At 39.9% G+C, this 14,850-nt stretch overlaps 2 protein-coding genes across 2 annotated transcripts in view; one reads left to right on the top strand and one right to left on the bottom strand.

Moving 5' to 3' along the window:
• Positions 1–14,850, bottom strand: part of zbtb7c (zinc finger and BTB domain containing 7C) — a 400,030-nt gene that overhangs the window by 160,259 nt on the left and 224,921 nt on the right. The window lies entirely within an intron of this gene.
• On the top strand, positions 5,225–10,899 carry LOC308077903 (mitotic-spindle organizing protein 2-like). The gene is made up of 5 exons (XM_080418891.1): positions 5,225–5,277; positions 6,391–6,566; positions 7,447–7,607; positions 8,424–8,552; positions 10,662–10,899. Exons 2-5 carry the CDS (start codon positions 6,400–6,402, stop codon positions 10,814–10,816), a joined length of 612 nt encoding a protein of 203 aa, XP_080275017.1. The 5' UTR covers positions 5,225–5,277; positions 6,391–6,399; the 3' UTR covers positions 10,817–10,899.

Genomic DNA, 14,850 nt, shown 5'->3' with positions numbered 1-14,850 from the left:
AGACGCCAGGGCTAGTCAAAACCCTAGAAAGTTGTTAGTCAACAGAAAAGCTCAGGTGCAAGACGCTACCTACTGTAAAGCCAGACCCCGCAAGACGCCAGGGCTAGTCAAAACCCTAGAAAGTTGTTAGTCAACAGAAAAGCTCAGGTGCAAGACGCTACCTACTGTAAAGCCAGACCCCGCAAGACGCCAGGGCTAGAGACCATCACATAGACAGACAAATGTTTTTTTTTTTTTTTTTTTGGGGGGGTGGGGGGGGGTGCATTTCCTGAACAACACGCATTTCTAATACGACCATTAATACCCGATATTAAAAGTCAAAACCCTATCAATTCGTCAGCCAACAGAATAAAAAGTCAACAACCACCCCTTAATTTAACCTCAACTTAACATTAAACGACCTATCAATATCACAAACATACAATCGGAGCAACAGTGTGCCCCAGAGGCAAGGACACACCCTGGCATCAGCCAACCTGATCCTATCACGATGCACTGACATCAGACGCAGGGTTAGAGGATGCGTCTGATGTCAGTGCCTCCGTAAACAAAAGTTGCACAGGGCAGATATGACAACACATAAAATAAAACATTAATAGTGGAAATAGCTGATGTACAAGCTCAAAACGCGTCGCGATGCGTTTTGAGCTTGTAGATCAGCTATTTCCACTATTTGTCATTTTTTTTAAAACATATGAACATTTTTAACATGGAAATGATTATTACGTTTATGCAAAAAACAACTGATTATCTCAAATAATTGTGATTAGACGATTATGTAATAATTGTGACAGGCATACTCACCTACTCACACAAACTGCACCTTTCCTTCAAGTGGTGTCCCCGTCACATCTACACATACCGTTTCCACCAGCATCTAGTCCAGTCCCGGAGCGGTGATGTCCACTGAGGCTACTGTTCTCTACCAGCATCTACTCCAGTCCCGGCTCCTCCTGCCCCTCCTCTCCTTCAGGTGGTGCCAGCAGCCCCTTTCAAGGGTTCCAGGTGCCCCATGCGCCTCCACTTCTAAGTGGTTTTCCCTCCGGCTTTGAATGGGTGTTTCAACAATCCCACGTCTGTCTGCGTTACAGTCTTAGACGTGGCTTGCTTCGAGGGGGGCTTCTGACGATGGTCTCATCGACATCAGCCTCCCTCTTCCGCCGGGTAGAAGGAGAAGGCGCCCCGTCTTCGCTGAAGACGATACGCCTCCGTGCCTTATCTCCGGGGAAGCTACAGAACACGGACAGCATCATCTGTCCGTCTGTCCTGTAGACGGACACCCTGAACTGGCGATGGAGCACCCGTCCCCCCTTCTCCCATGTCGTCTCCACACAGGAGATGACTCTGGGCAGCTGCTGACCAGAGACCTCCACGAGGTCGTACTGGTTGCGGGCGTGCCTCCACCCATTGAAGGGTGATGTTAGGGTGGTGGGGTGGGGCGGAGTTACCAGAGACCCGGAGAAGACCTGGTAGAGAACAGTATCCTCAGTGGACATCACCGCCGGTGTCTTCACGGGGGGTGGGGATGGAGCGGGCCATCCCCAGGCTTTGCTGAAGCCACTGAATGTGTAGGTGTCACGAGGCACCGCTGTGAAGTACCTCCCGAAGTCCTTTGGAGGTCTGAGCAGCTCCTTGCGGTCCAGTGTGAGAGAGGAAAGGTCCCTCGTCTGGTCGATGCGGGTGTACAGCTCTGGGATGCACTCTGTGATGACCTCCATGTCGTCATCGGACAGGGGGCGGTCCCTAAGGTTGTCCACGTCCACGATCAACCTGTTCGCCCATCTGGAACGCTCTGCAATGGAAAACACAACATTAGTTTACTATTGTTATTCTTAACTAAAGATTCCTTAAATTCCAAATCAAATTGCATTAAAAAAAAAATTTGGATCTAGTGAGGTGAACGAGCTAAACATCAAACAGCAGAAATTGATTACAGTAATGAATTATTGGTCAAATAAGAGCTATAACTTACTTGCACATCCAGAGGAAGGCGACTTGTTGATCAACTGGATGCTATACAGCTCCATCTTGCTCTGTGGAGAGAGAGAGGAGGGAGAGAGAGAAATAGAGAGCGGGAGCGAGCAAGCGAGAGAGAGAGGCTGAGTGCTGAGAGAGAGAGAGAGAGAGAGAGAGAGCTGAGACAGCTGTGAAAAGGGAGAGAGAAACAGAAAGATATGTCAGTTTATTATGTTAGTGGTGGAAAGTAACTTTACACAGATACTGACTGACTTTAGCCTAATTAAGTACACATTTGAGGTTGGCTACTATAGTAATATGGAAGTAAAAATGGAAATACCATACATAGACTATTCCCATTTTTCAATATTGTATACATCTCATTACAAAACATTAGTTACAAGTTACAGTGTAGATTTAGATCATTACAAAACATACATTATTTCAAAAATACAAATCTACAAGCTTGCAATGAGACACATTGTGAGCTTGTAGATCTGCTATTTTTGACATATTGGAGCCAAATCCCCAACAATTGTGAAATGCCATTCATAATGAGTAGGCCTACTGTTACTTTGGTATGCTACTTCAAGTAATTTACTTGCAACAGAATACTTCTACATTGTGAGATACTACTTTTACTTGAGTAAATAAAATCATCGAGTAGGCTTGCTTCAGAACATTCGAAATACTCCAGTAAAGTAAAAAATACCTCAAAACTGTACTTAAGTACAGTACTTGAGTAAGAGTACTTTACACCACTGTACACAGGACCCCAATGGAAACAAGCCATTGGCTTTCTTGGGTTTATATAGCATCCTTATGAACAGTTAATAAAGTATATTCAATCAATCAATCCCATGCAGGCTTCTTACATGGACCACACAGTATGACGGTTATCGTTTGCCAAAGTAGAACAGATCTACAAGCTAACAACGGCCCTAGCTCTGATCCATTCCATAGCGTTAGAAGGAGTTCTCCTTAACCTTCTAACGCAGTGGTTCTCAACCAGTGGTCCAGGGACCTTGAAGGGATTCCAGGTGGTCCCCAGCTAAATGATAGATAGTTAGGAACCAAATGGACCCTTATGGGTCTGCAACTCTGAGAGTGTACAAATGGAACCAAATGGACCCTAACGGGTCCATTTGGTTCCATTTGTACACTCTCAGGGTTAAATTAACATTGATTTTACTAAACAAATTGGGGTCCCAGAGATAGAAATGTTATTAAATGGGGGTCCGTAGCCCTAATGCATGTCAAACTGGGGGTCCTTGAAATTAAAATGCTTGAAAATCACTGCTAGAGCCGTAACAATCTTCTTATGAGGGTACCGTACTTGGCATATATTTTGAAATGGGGGGTCCGCGGGCTACTAAGTGTCAATTTGGGGGTCCTTGACATGAAAAAGGTTGAAACCCACTGTTCTAACGCTATGGACCAGAGCTACAACGGGCCCGCCACAAATCCATTCAGGTTGTTAGCTTGACGTCTTTTGAACGACAGCGCCAATCCCTTTGATTTACAATGTAAACAAGCTACAATGAGACGTTTTGAATGCTCATTTCAACAGTACAACCAATTACAATGACATTTACACCTTAAACGAACCCAAGAGCGTTTAGAAAAACAACAACACAACATACATAAGAGACAGACGTTACACAGCTAGAAACAAGCTAGCAGCTATTTTGACAACGATCATAACGACGACAGCAACGGCCATTAACGGTAAACGGTAAACTTCGGTTACCGGTAACAGACGTTATTTAGTTTAGTTAGTTAACGTGACGGCAACGGCTGTTAAAAAAGCAGATCTACAAGCTCACAAGGCGTCGTGATAACGCCATGCATTACCATGACAGCAACGGCCGTTGAGATAGCTACGTGTTGTGAGCTTGCAGATCTGCTATTTCAACAGCAGCTCACGCTACAATCAAACATAATCAATAAAATAGCATTAAAATGACAGTTCCCCCCCTAACCCCCCCGCCCGAGCATTATGAAACTACATCAAACTCACCAGTTGTAGGAAAAAGCTGGTTGAAAAGCAACAAAAGTAGATAAAACAATCCGTAGATGTTCTTCTGGTTGGTGGTCACTGGTTCCGTCCGTTAGTGTTAAAGCAACTGTTAAGCTCTGGTTAAATGCGACTGGTTCTTTCAAAGTCTCAGACACATCTGACGTAGAACGTTGTGCTTCACGCGTTAGTACCGGCATTCCACCTATGGGCGTTCCACGTGAGCTCTCACTTCTCGCTGATTGGTCAGCTGTCAATAACAACTCTCATTTCAAACTTTCAACGCTATTATTTTTGTTTTGATTTCGAATAAGAAAAGAAAAGACTCTTTCTGGTCATTATGTGACACATATACGTTTAGAGGAGAAAATGTAAAAAAATAAAATAATAATAATAGCTGATCTACGAGCATTGTGAGCTTGTAGATCTGCTGTTTTCAAAAGATTTATATAAATGTTTGAAAACTTGTGAAATGGGACATTCTGCATGAGTACTTTCTACTTTTGGTACTTAAAGTACATTTTGATGCCAATACTTTTGTACTTTTACTCAAGTAAATGTTTTATTTCGGACTTTTACTTGTAACTGAGTACTACGTTGCAGTATTGATACTTTTACTTAAGTAATGCATTTGAGTACTTTTTCCACCACTGTCAGTGGAAAGTAACTAAGCACATTTACTTAAGTACTGTACCATTTTTGAGGTATTTGTACTTTACATGATTATTTCCAATTTCCAATACTTTTACTTCTACTCCACTACATTTCAGAGGAAAATATTGTACTTTTACTGCACTACAATTATTTGAAAACTTTAGGAACTAGTTACTTTGCAGATATAAATTATTATTTATAAAACATACATTAACCCCTTTAGCCCTATTTTATACATAGGCTATTTTCAAACATTTTAGTACTTTTACTTTTGGCACTTAAAGTATATTTTGATGCCAATACTTTTGTACTTTTACTCAAGTGAAGTACATTTTGAATTCCGGACTTTTACTTGTAACAGAGTATTTCTACATTACAGTATTGATACTTTTACTTAAGTAAAACATTTGAGTACTTTTTCCACCACTGATCCATGATAAAAATAATAATAATATTTAATACGGTAATCCAAAGGGGGCGTGTCCCTCCGTTGATGACGCGTTTCTGATGGGGTCGCACAATGATGACGTATTTTATGTGGGACCGTGTTGATGTCAGGCTCATAGACATATAAAGGTTTCTATATCTATGGTCAGGCTGGTTTGTTTTTGAATAATCTGTCAATCGGAACGTATTTATCTGTCGAGACCGTATGTCATCATTCATCATTATTAACAGCTGTTAAAGTGTATGTTCGAGCTAGAGTGTAGTCTTTAGTGAGAAAGGAACCAATGCAAGTTAACCAGTGGTGCAAAGTAACTATAAGTACATTTACTAGTACTGTACTTAAGTACAATTTTGAGGTATTTGTACTTTACTTGAGTATTTCCAATCTCCAATACTTTTACTTCTACTCCACTACATCTCAGAGGCAAATATTGTACTTTTACTCCACTACAATTATTTGAAAACTTTAGTTACTAGTTACTTTTATTATTACATTATAAAACATACATGAACCACTTTAGCCCTATTTTATAGGCTATTTGAAAATAGCCGATCTACAAGCTCACAACGCGTGGCATCGCGACGCGTTGTGAGCTTGTAGATCTGCTATTTTCAAACATTTAGTACTTTTACTTTTGGTACTTTAAGTACATTTTGATACCAATAATTTCGTACTTTTACTCAAGTAAATTTTGAATTCCGGACTTTTACTTGTAACAGAGTACTTCTACATTGCAGTATTGATACTTTTACTTAAGTAAAACATTTGAGTACTTTTTCCACCACTGGTGTTTATGCTCAGTGGTGGAAAAAGTACTCAATGTTTTTACTTCAGTAAAAGTATCAATACTGCAATGTAAAAATACTCTGTTAAGTAAAAGTCTGGAATTAAATTACAAAAGTATTGGTATCAAAAATGTATATCCCGTTTCACAAGTGTTCAAATGTATAAAATGTCTACATATCTTTTGAAAATAGCAGATCTACAAGCTCACAATGAGCTTGTAGATCGGCTATTTTCAAATGGCAGAAATGTACTGTATATAGGGCTGAATGTGCTTAATGTATGTTTTGTAATAATAATCAAAATCTACAAAGTAACTGGTAACTGCAGTTTTCAAATAATTGTAGTGGAGTAAAAGTACAATATTTGCCTCTTGAGATGTAGTGGAGAAGTAAAAGTACTGAAAAATCGAAATACTCCAATATTGTCAAAAGTACCTCAAAATTGTACTTAATTACAGTGCTTGAGTACACGTACATGCAGTTACTTTCCACCACTGGTTATGATTCATTGTAATTGCATATTTCTCTAGGTGTCAGTGATGTCTCAACAGTCTGGGCAGTCTGCGCCCAGCGCCCCTGATGTGCTGGTGACCAGTAATGTCCAGAAATATGCCATGAAAAAGAAGAAGATTCTCAACGCTGAGGAGAGCGAGCTGTTCGAGCTCACCCAGGCTGCTGGGATCACCATAGATCAAGAGATCTTCAAGTAGGTTCATATAATAGAAAACCCAGTGGTTCTCCAATTGTTTAGTTTCAAGGACCCCCATTGATTGATTGAATACTTTATTGATGATTTTTTTTAAGTTACAGGCAGCACAACCAGTTAACCAGGCAGTACAATGAGCCAACCACACTGTTAACATGAACTGCTCACATGAAATCTGGAACCTCGGGTTTGCTCTGACGGAAAGTTTGAAATACATTTTTCTTTAGGGTGTAGAATTGGCCTCTACGGGTATAGTACTTTTTCTATAGTTGTTCATATCATAGCAGCACTTGACCTAGCCTCGATGACCATGCAGACTTATGCAAAGGTAAAACATTATTTTAGATAGCATGTTATTTAGACACATGGTAGGTGCATTATTTACCTGGTATCCTATAGTTTCTATAGTTTCAATGTACAGATCATTTTTTATAGTATAATATATTGTTTAGAGTTTAGACTGATGCTTGGTTCTTGGTTCACCTGTGATCCTAGTTTACTGAGGCACTACACTGTCTCTCTGCAGTTGATGTATGAGTTTACCTTGCTTATTGTAAGTTGTTCTGGATAAAGAGTGTCTGCTAAATGCCTAAATTGTGTTGCAATAATAATGTGTGGTTGTCACTAAATCCCAAAGCACACCTGGACTTGTCATGGCACACCACTGCTTTACCATACATACAGATTGGTTTTATGCATGAAAAGAAGTTCCGGAACACAGCTTTATCTTTGAGAGTGTACACATGTAACCAAATGGACCCGCAAGAGTCGGTCCATATGATTACATTTCTACGCTCGCAGTCACAAATGGACAAATGGAACACTGAGGGTTTAGCTGTGCAGGCTAAATGGAAACATGGCTGCTATTTTGTCCATCTAGGATCATTGTGGATCTGTTGAAGATGAACGTGGCGCCTCAGGCAGTGTTCCAGACGTTGAAGTCCATGTGTGCGGGGCAGAGGATAGCTGATGCTACGTTGGGAGACTCGTCGACCACCTCCCACACCACCAGTCTGACCACAGCACCTGCAGAACACAGAGGTCAGTTACCACAAACACAACACACGCTGTGTTTCCACAAGAATTCAACCAGAAACAGATTTGATGTAGCTGGGAGCAGGGCCTTGCCACACTTTAAAAGTCATCAGTAAAATCTTAAAATCAACCCTGAACCTAACCTAGCTGTAGAATTTGACACCAGTTAAAGACGGGAGATGACCTTTTTGCTGAGCCCAGAGTATAAGGAGTTGCAGTAATTCAACCGGAAACAGATTTGAACCAGAAACACATAATTATGAAGGTGTCATGTGTGTTTCTAGTTCAAAGAGTATGAAGCTGAGCCAATGGAAGCTAAGGGAAACTCAGCCGGGAACAGGAAATGTTCATTTCACTTTCTGGAAAATAGAACTACAGCCATGTACAGAGCCTATTACAGACTCTCTTTAGCATTTGAAGATAGTGGAAGAGTTCAGACTGAGAGAGACTAGGTACCCTTGTTACTGAACGAACACTCTCTATAGAAATGACTTCTATCGTAATATAGAGCTTTGACTCTAACAAAAACATATACTTACACACCCCCTTTAACCACCCTACGTATATACTTTGTTGACTGGTGTCTGATAGTATTTCCCTCTAGCTTGTGGATCTGCTATTTTCTCTGAATGCTCGCACTCCTCTCATTGGGACACTGAGGAGAGAGAGAATATAAAACGTTTGCTTTCTTTTTTTTAATAGTGTACCAGCAGCAGCAGCACATCTCCACTCACTCACTACATGTGCTGTCATTTTCCTTTCTTGTGGTTTTAATTTTGGTGTATATTCACAAAAAAGCCTCTTGTTTCTTGTTTCTTGAAGAAGATGATAGTGTGGTCTCTGGCAAGAGCCCTAAGCCTCCTGCACCTCCCCCTTCATCCTCTGGTACCCGGCCCACCAGGGTCAACACTAAGATTGTGGTCTACGGCCAGCAAGACGCTCACTGTCAAGGTCCCCGTTGCTGCGCTGTGTTGTTTAACTCCATTCGTATGCTTGGCCTGCCTTTCTCCTCGGGTGCAAGTCGTGTTTTGTACACATACAGTACAGTGCCTGTTGCATCAAATTAGGGGTGTATCTGAATGACACGTGTTTACCGTGGAAACGAGGACATGGGAGTTTGAATGTGTGTGTTATGCATGTATTATGCATGTGTGCAAGAGGGGTTTAACGACTATTGATTTTTACTAGTTGCCAAGTTTTTCATAATAGTTTGATAGTTTGACTTGTTGACTTCTAAGTCTTTTAACTGTTCAGTGACAAAACACAAGAGAGAGAAGTTCTTGGTCAGGTAACAATGACAGTTGTATTTTGGAAGGCAGGAAGTTGAAGCATTTTACTGTGGCATGTCACACTGACTGTGTAGGACCACGCAAAGAAACAAAAAGAAAATAAAAAGTAATTTTAGTCATTCTAACAAAAGCTTATCAAAATACGTTTGAGTCATTTACTGTACTGTATGTACAATGGTAACTGTAATCCAATACTTGAGATGATCGTGTTACCTTGTACATAATATAAATAAAGAATAAACTTAAAGGATCATGATACCCCCCGACCCCCATTTCACAACCATTGCACAAAAAAATGAAAAATTGTCTTATATTGTTGTTCCCTATCAACAAGCAACAACTGTATATCTGTTAACATCTAGAAAGAGCAGTCCATCCATGACTAGTTGACTACTGCCAACAGTGTCGACTAGTAGTTATTATAATAGTCGACTAGTTTGACTACTGTACTGCCGACAGTGTTGACTAGTTTTTGGTGAAACCCTTAGTGTGCATCTGTGTGGATGAGTGCAACTGAACCTGTTCAAGGGTGTTGTAAAAGTGTATCATTGCCATCATCTCATTCAGGTAGATGTATTGACCTTGTGTTTGTCAATTGTTGTTTTAAAGGGGATAGAAAGTGAATTACAAATATGATAAACTAATCTTTATATATCTTCATATAATTCATCTAGTTGTCTGTAACTTGGGGCGGCATATGGTTTTCATAGTTGTAGATATAGTTATTTTGGTGATGGTGCCAAATTGACACGTTGCAACCAATGGATTGCAACTTGCTTGATTCATTAGTCTCCACATACAAGGCTTGCATGACAAAGATGTGCAAAGTCACAAAGATTAAACCCGATTATTGATTAAAACAGTCCACGGTCATCCATATAAGCTACTGAATTCAGAAGACATGTATGCCGACCACAAAACTCTATTGAGATGTATAACGGGTAGGATAATATTTTTGTTTGTTGAATTAATAACTAATGGACGATTCTATAGAGGTTGTTCAATTCATGTCTTTATTCACACACACTTGTAAATACATTTTCAGTTTAGCATGTATGTATCAATGTGAGTGAATTACTCACGCCGTAGAGCTGAGCCCTGAGTCTCTTCTCAAATGAGGTGGATCTCTAATAGCGTCGCTCTGGAAAAGGGGTGGAAATTGGCACGTCTACCTGGGTGTCATGATTCCATCTGTCGATAGGCGCTGGAACAGATAAAATACCTGAAACTACTGCAGAGCCATTTGTCCTGGCAATGAAGGCAGATTTTGTAGCCTTTCCCACTCAAGACAAAATCCAGGGTGTGTTTTGTCCAGTGGGAAATGTGTTTATAGGGCCCTATCTTACATACACCTGGCTCAAAGTGGGCGACCAGCACTGCACAAGTGTCATTACTGGTTTCCGACTGACGCAGCACAGTTGTCATTTTCACGCCCAGCGCCTACGATGTGTTTAATAGTAAATGTAGAATCAACACAGATCACACAAATCACTTAGGTTAACATAGAATTGTGTGACTTCAGTGTTTATTTGATTACTTTTAAAAAAGCACTTTTGTGCTCCTTTACAACTAATGTGGATGTTGATATGTGTACTTTTGAATGCAGTCCATGCAATAAGCAATATTGAAAGAACATAATCATGACCCGCTGTATCTCATCTTTCCGATGCATGTTTTCTCAGTTTTTGTTAGAAGTTATTTGAACGCTGTGATGTAGGTCATACAGACACAATCTTGTTTCTCATGGTTTGTGTTTGTTTTGTGCTCACAGTGCGCAGTAAAGCAGGAGCTGGTCACAGTGACAAGAACATGAACAGAGAGGGCTCCTCCAGCCAGAAAGTGCAGCGCCAGCCCAGTGCCACCAGGGGGCAGAAGACAAAGAGCCCTGGCAGCAGTAGCTCATCCTCCCAGATAACTTCAACATAATGTAGTTAGCGCAGAGGTTCTCAAACGTTTAATCATGTCAAGGACCCCCAGTTCGGTAAGCCATTAGGCCACAGACCCCCATTACTCTGTGAGTGTAGAAATGGAACCAAATTGGTAGCCTGGTAAACCCCTCCCTCCGGAAATCTCATTTGTATTTGATTTCAGTAGTGAGTCTGGCCTACAGGCTTGTCTGGGCGTTTCTCCGGAGTTCATAACATGAACTCTCCTATCAGCATCCTCGCTCATTGTTCTGTGATTGACAGCGAAGGTTGGCCAAGCAGGTGGCGAGTTCGAGTGAAACCGAATGGAACCGAGTGCAGCCGACCAAAATGGAACGGCAGCCATGTTTTTATGTCCGCTGTTTTTGGTTTTGGTTTTAAAACTTGAAATCACTCTCAAACGTCTTTTTTGAGGCACGGAATTTACTTTTAAGATATCGTTCGGATAGAATTTAGTTGTTTAACTTCATATATGTGGTCAATTAATCATGACAGAGCCTATTTAAAACAATTATAATCAGAGAACCGGCAGGGGTGGGCAGTGACACGCACGTATCCGAATAAAGCAACCTACTTTCGGTATGGCCCTGTCAAAAGTCCCCTTGCGTCACTTTGGCTAGTGGTGGGGAAAACTAACTGCTGATGTGAGGCTACCAAATTGGGTCCATTTGTTCACTCACTGAGTTACAGACATGTAAAGGTCACCCAGGGGCCCTTCAAGGACCCCTGGGTGTCCCCGGACCCCACTTTGAGAACCACTGAGTTTGCATCCTTAGATTCCTTACTCATCTCCAACTGTTGTCTGCCACACTATCTGGCTCTGAATTATTTACATTTGTTCCATAAAAATATTGGAAACAAGTCTTAAAATTCAAGCAGGGTTTAAAAGAGACAAATATGATTGAGTAGGAGAATACTGTGGATGCTTAATAAGTGTGGTACCCATGATGATGCTTACTTTGCATTATCTGGTTTTGTCTTGTGTCGCTCTGTTAAATTATTTTGAACGTTTCAGTTTAGGGAGATATAACTGTTCTGTTTAACGAAACAAAAAAAGAAAGAAAGAAAAACGTTTGCACTCAGTACTTCTATTTTCTTATAAGTGATCAGTTACATCTAAGCATTCAACTGTCGTTTTTGTTTAAATTCCACAATTTTGTATTACATTTTTTTTCTCCATAATCTGCAGTGCAATTATTTTCTTTTATGATCAAATAGAGCATTGTGTCGTAGGCTAGCAGTTATTTTACCTTATAGTAGCTAGTCAGTCAAACATTAATTACCATCCAATAACCTTTGGACAACAATTTGATTTTTTGGGGAATTTCAATTCAACAGTTGACCATAACAGTAAAAGGCTAATCAAACAGGCTTTTGGCTCTAAAGGTAGTCTATAATGCAAAACAAGTCTTTTTAAAGTCACTGTGAAGAGTAGCTCCACTGATTGAGTTTACTCTGAAAGACCTCATGCATGATTCTATTCTGTGATTTTGAGAAGCTGTGATTGAGATGAGCTTTGGTTTGCAGCCATGGAAACCTTGGATTTTAGAGGAATTTTATTCCACTCCACAATAATTGTTATGTTTGTAGCGATTACTCATGCTGTGTTGCCTGAAATGCCTGTAGGGAAAGGTTTTAATTTCACATGCCTTCACAGAGAACAGCACAAAGACCGTAGCCAATAATTAAGATATATTAAATTGATTGGCTGCTATAAGAAACTATACAATATGCCAGATGAAGATGGCCAGGCTAGACTTTCTTTAAGTCTTCTCTTTAATGTTTTATTTGTCTTATTTTCTTATTGCTACCTTACTACTTCTCTATCTATTTCCTCTTACCTTAGTGTTTCATGCATAGTAGTGATGCTATGACACCTGCATTTCCCTAGGAATCAATAAAAGTCTGTTTGTTCATTAAACTACCTACAGTACCCTATTCTATACAAAACTGAAACGTAGTAGTCTGTAGTTAGTTTGTCTATTCTGCAGTTATTTTGTATGTGTGAACTAAGTAAATGTTTCTTTTTTTTTTTAAATAACTTTTTATTTACTTTTTACTTTTTTATACAGAAGTTGTAATCAGAATGTTATTCAATTAAACAAATTGAAATAAAAATAAATTAAAAGACATACAATACAAACAAAAACACAAAAAACTAAACACAAAATAATAACAAATAAAGGAGGGCAAGCGGCATATTACAGTGGCAATGCTATGGACACACATACAGTTAAATATTCATACATACAGATAAACAAACACATAAGAGCACATCAGAAGTTAAATTGTAAAAGTACAACCGGGGCTTTCCAATCTATGGAATCACTTCCCTTATAAATCAAGGTAGATAGATCCTTGGGTAAATAATCTATCAGTGGCTGCCATATATCCATGAAGTTATTTTCTTTCCCTTTTATTTTGGCACTGAGTCTTTCCATTGGGAGTACCCTATATATTTCTCTATACCACTGAGTTACTGATGGAGGTTTTTCGTGAATCCAGTTGAATAAAATGCATTTTCGGGCCACACAGAGGAGCTTATCTAGAAGCTTAGCTCTTCTAGGATCTAGAACCCCAAATTTAGATGGCAGCCCTAATAAAAATTGCCCAGGATCTTTACAGATCTTAGACTGAAAAATTGAACTCAATTCTTTTACTACACAAGACCAGAATTTGGAAATATTGGAACACTCCCAGAAACAGTGTATATAAGTACCAACCTCAGTTTTGCATTTGATACATAAAGGGGACCTATCAGGGTCAATTTTGTTTAGGATTTGGGGTGTCCTTTGCTGTCTATGTAGTATCCTATACTGCATGTCTTTGAATCTGTTGCTTATAAAGGTAGTTTGAGAAGATTTAATGCAGTCGTCCCAACAATTCTTGTCGTACTCAGTTTGTAAATCCTTTTCCCATCTTCCCACCACAATATCTATATTTTGTGTGTTGAAGCACTGAAAATTATCATAGAAGTAAGAAATCAAACCTTTCTTCCTAGTAAAATGCATAATAGTCCTCTAAAGGCCCAAGAAGAGGCTTGTCTCGAGGAAACTTGGTGTCATTATTGATAAAGTGGCGAACCTGTAAGTAAGCAAAGAAGTCATTCCGAGGTACTCCGAATGAGTTCTTAATCATATCGAATGACATAAGAACATCACTGGCATCAAACAGGTCTCCTATAACTCTAATACCTTTATTATACCAAGACCGGAAAACGGCACTCCTAACTCCAGGGTCAAACTGTCTATTGCCTGTGAGTGGTGTCAAGTATGAGGACATGTTCTTCCTTCCCATAAAGGTTATCATGTTTTTCCAAATATTTATCGAATTTGAGAGTATTGGACTATCAGAAGATTTAAAGTGTAATTTTTTGTATATTTGTGAGTTCTGCTAGTAGTACATAGGGAGAGCACTCCCATGTCTCAAGGGGTTCTGGTCCACCAGTAAGATAGTCATGTACCCACTCATGTATGGTACGGCAGTGGCAGGCCCAGTTATAAAATAACATGTTTGGGAATGCCAATCCCCCCCTGTCCTTGGGCAGTTGCAATATCCTCATACTTAGTCTAGATCTTTTACCATGCCATATAAATTTAGAGAAGTCCCTTTCTATTTCTCGAATTACTTTCTTGGTAATATATAGAGGCAACATTTTTTTGCACTAAGGTCTTGGATTGAACTCCACCCACCTGCAGTGGTTGGAGGTGGTCTCTCTACTCTCCCACTGTTGGGTTAGGACACACGTACTGGTTGACAGGTAGTACTGCCTGAAGCTCACAGGGATTCTTGAAAGAACTGTAGAAGTTTGTTCTCCCACACTGGAGACTCGGGTTCAAATCCCAGGTAGGACATGAACCTTACGCCTTACGGTTTCGAAAAAAACTTGTAATTTTCACTTTGAATGGATGATTTGTTGTCATTTGTTCATGCTCGGTCTGAGATGTCTGGAAAATGTGCATCATGCAGTGCGACCCATTAGAGCAGTTATGAATACATTATGTATTCATGTGTGTTTTTGAACAATGTTTTACT

This window comes from Gymnoscopelus braueri, assembly GCF_963280865.1.
Source record: "Gymnoscopelus braueri genome assembly, chromosome: 22".
Lineage (NCBI taxonomy): Eukaryota > Metazoa > Chordata > Actinopteri > Myctophiformes > Myctophidae > Gymnoscopelus > Gymnoscopelus braueri.
Note: the sequence above shows the minus strand (reverse complement) of the source record. Positions and strands in the feature narration are given on the sequence as shown.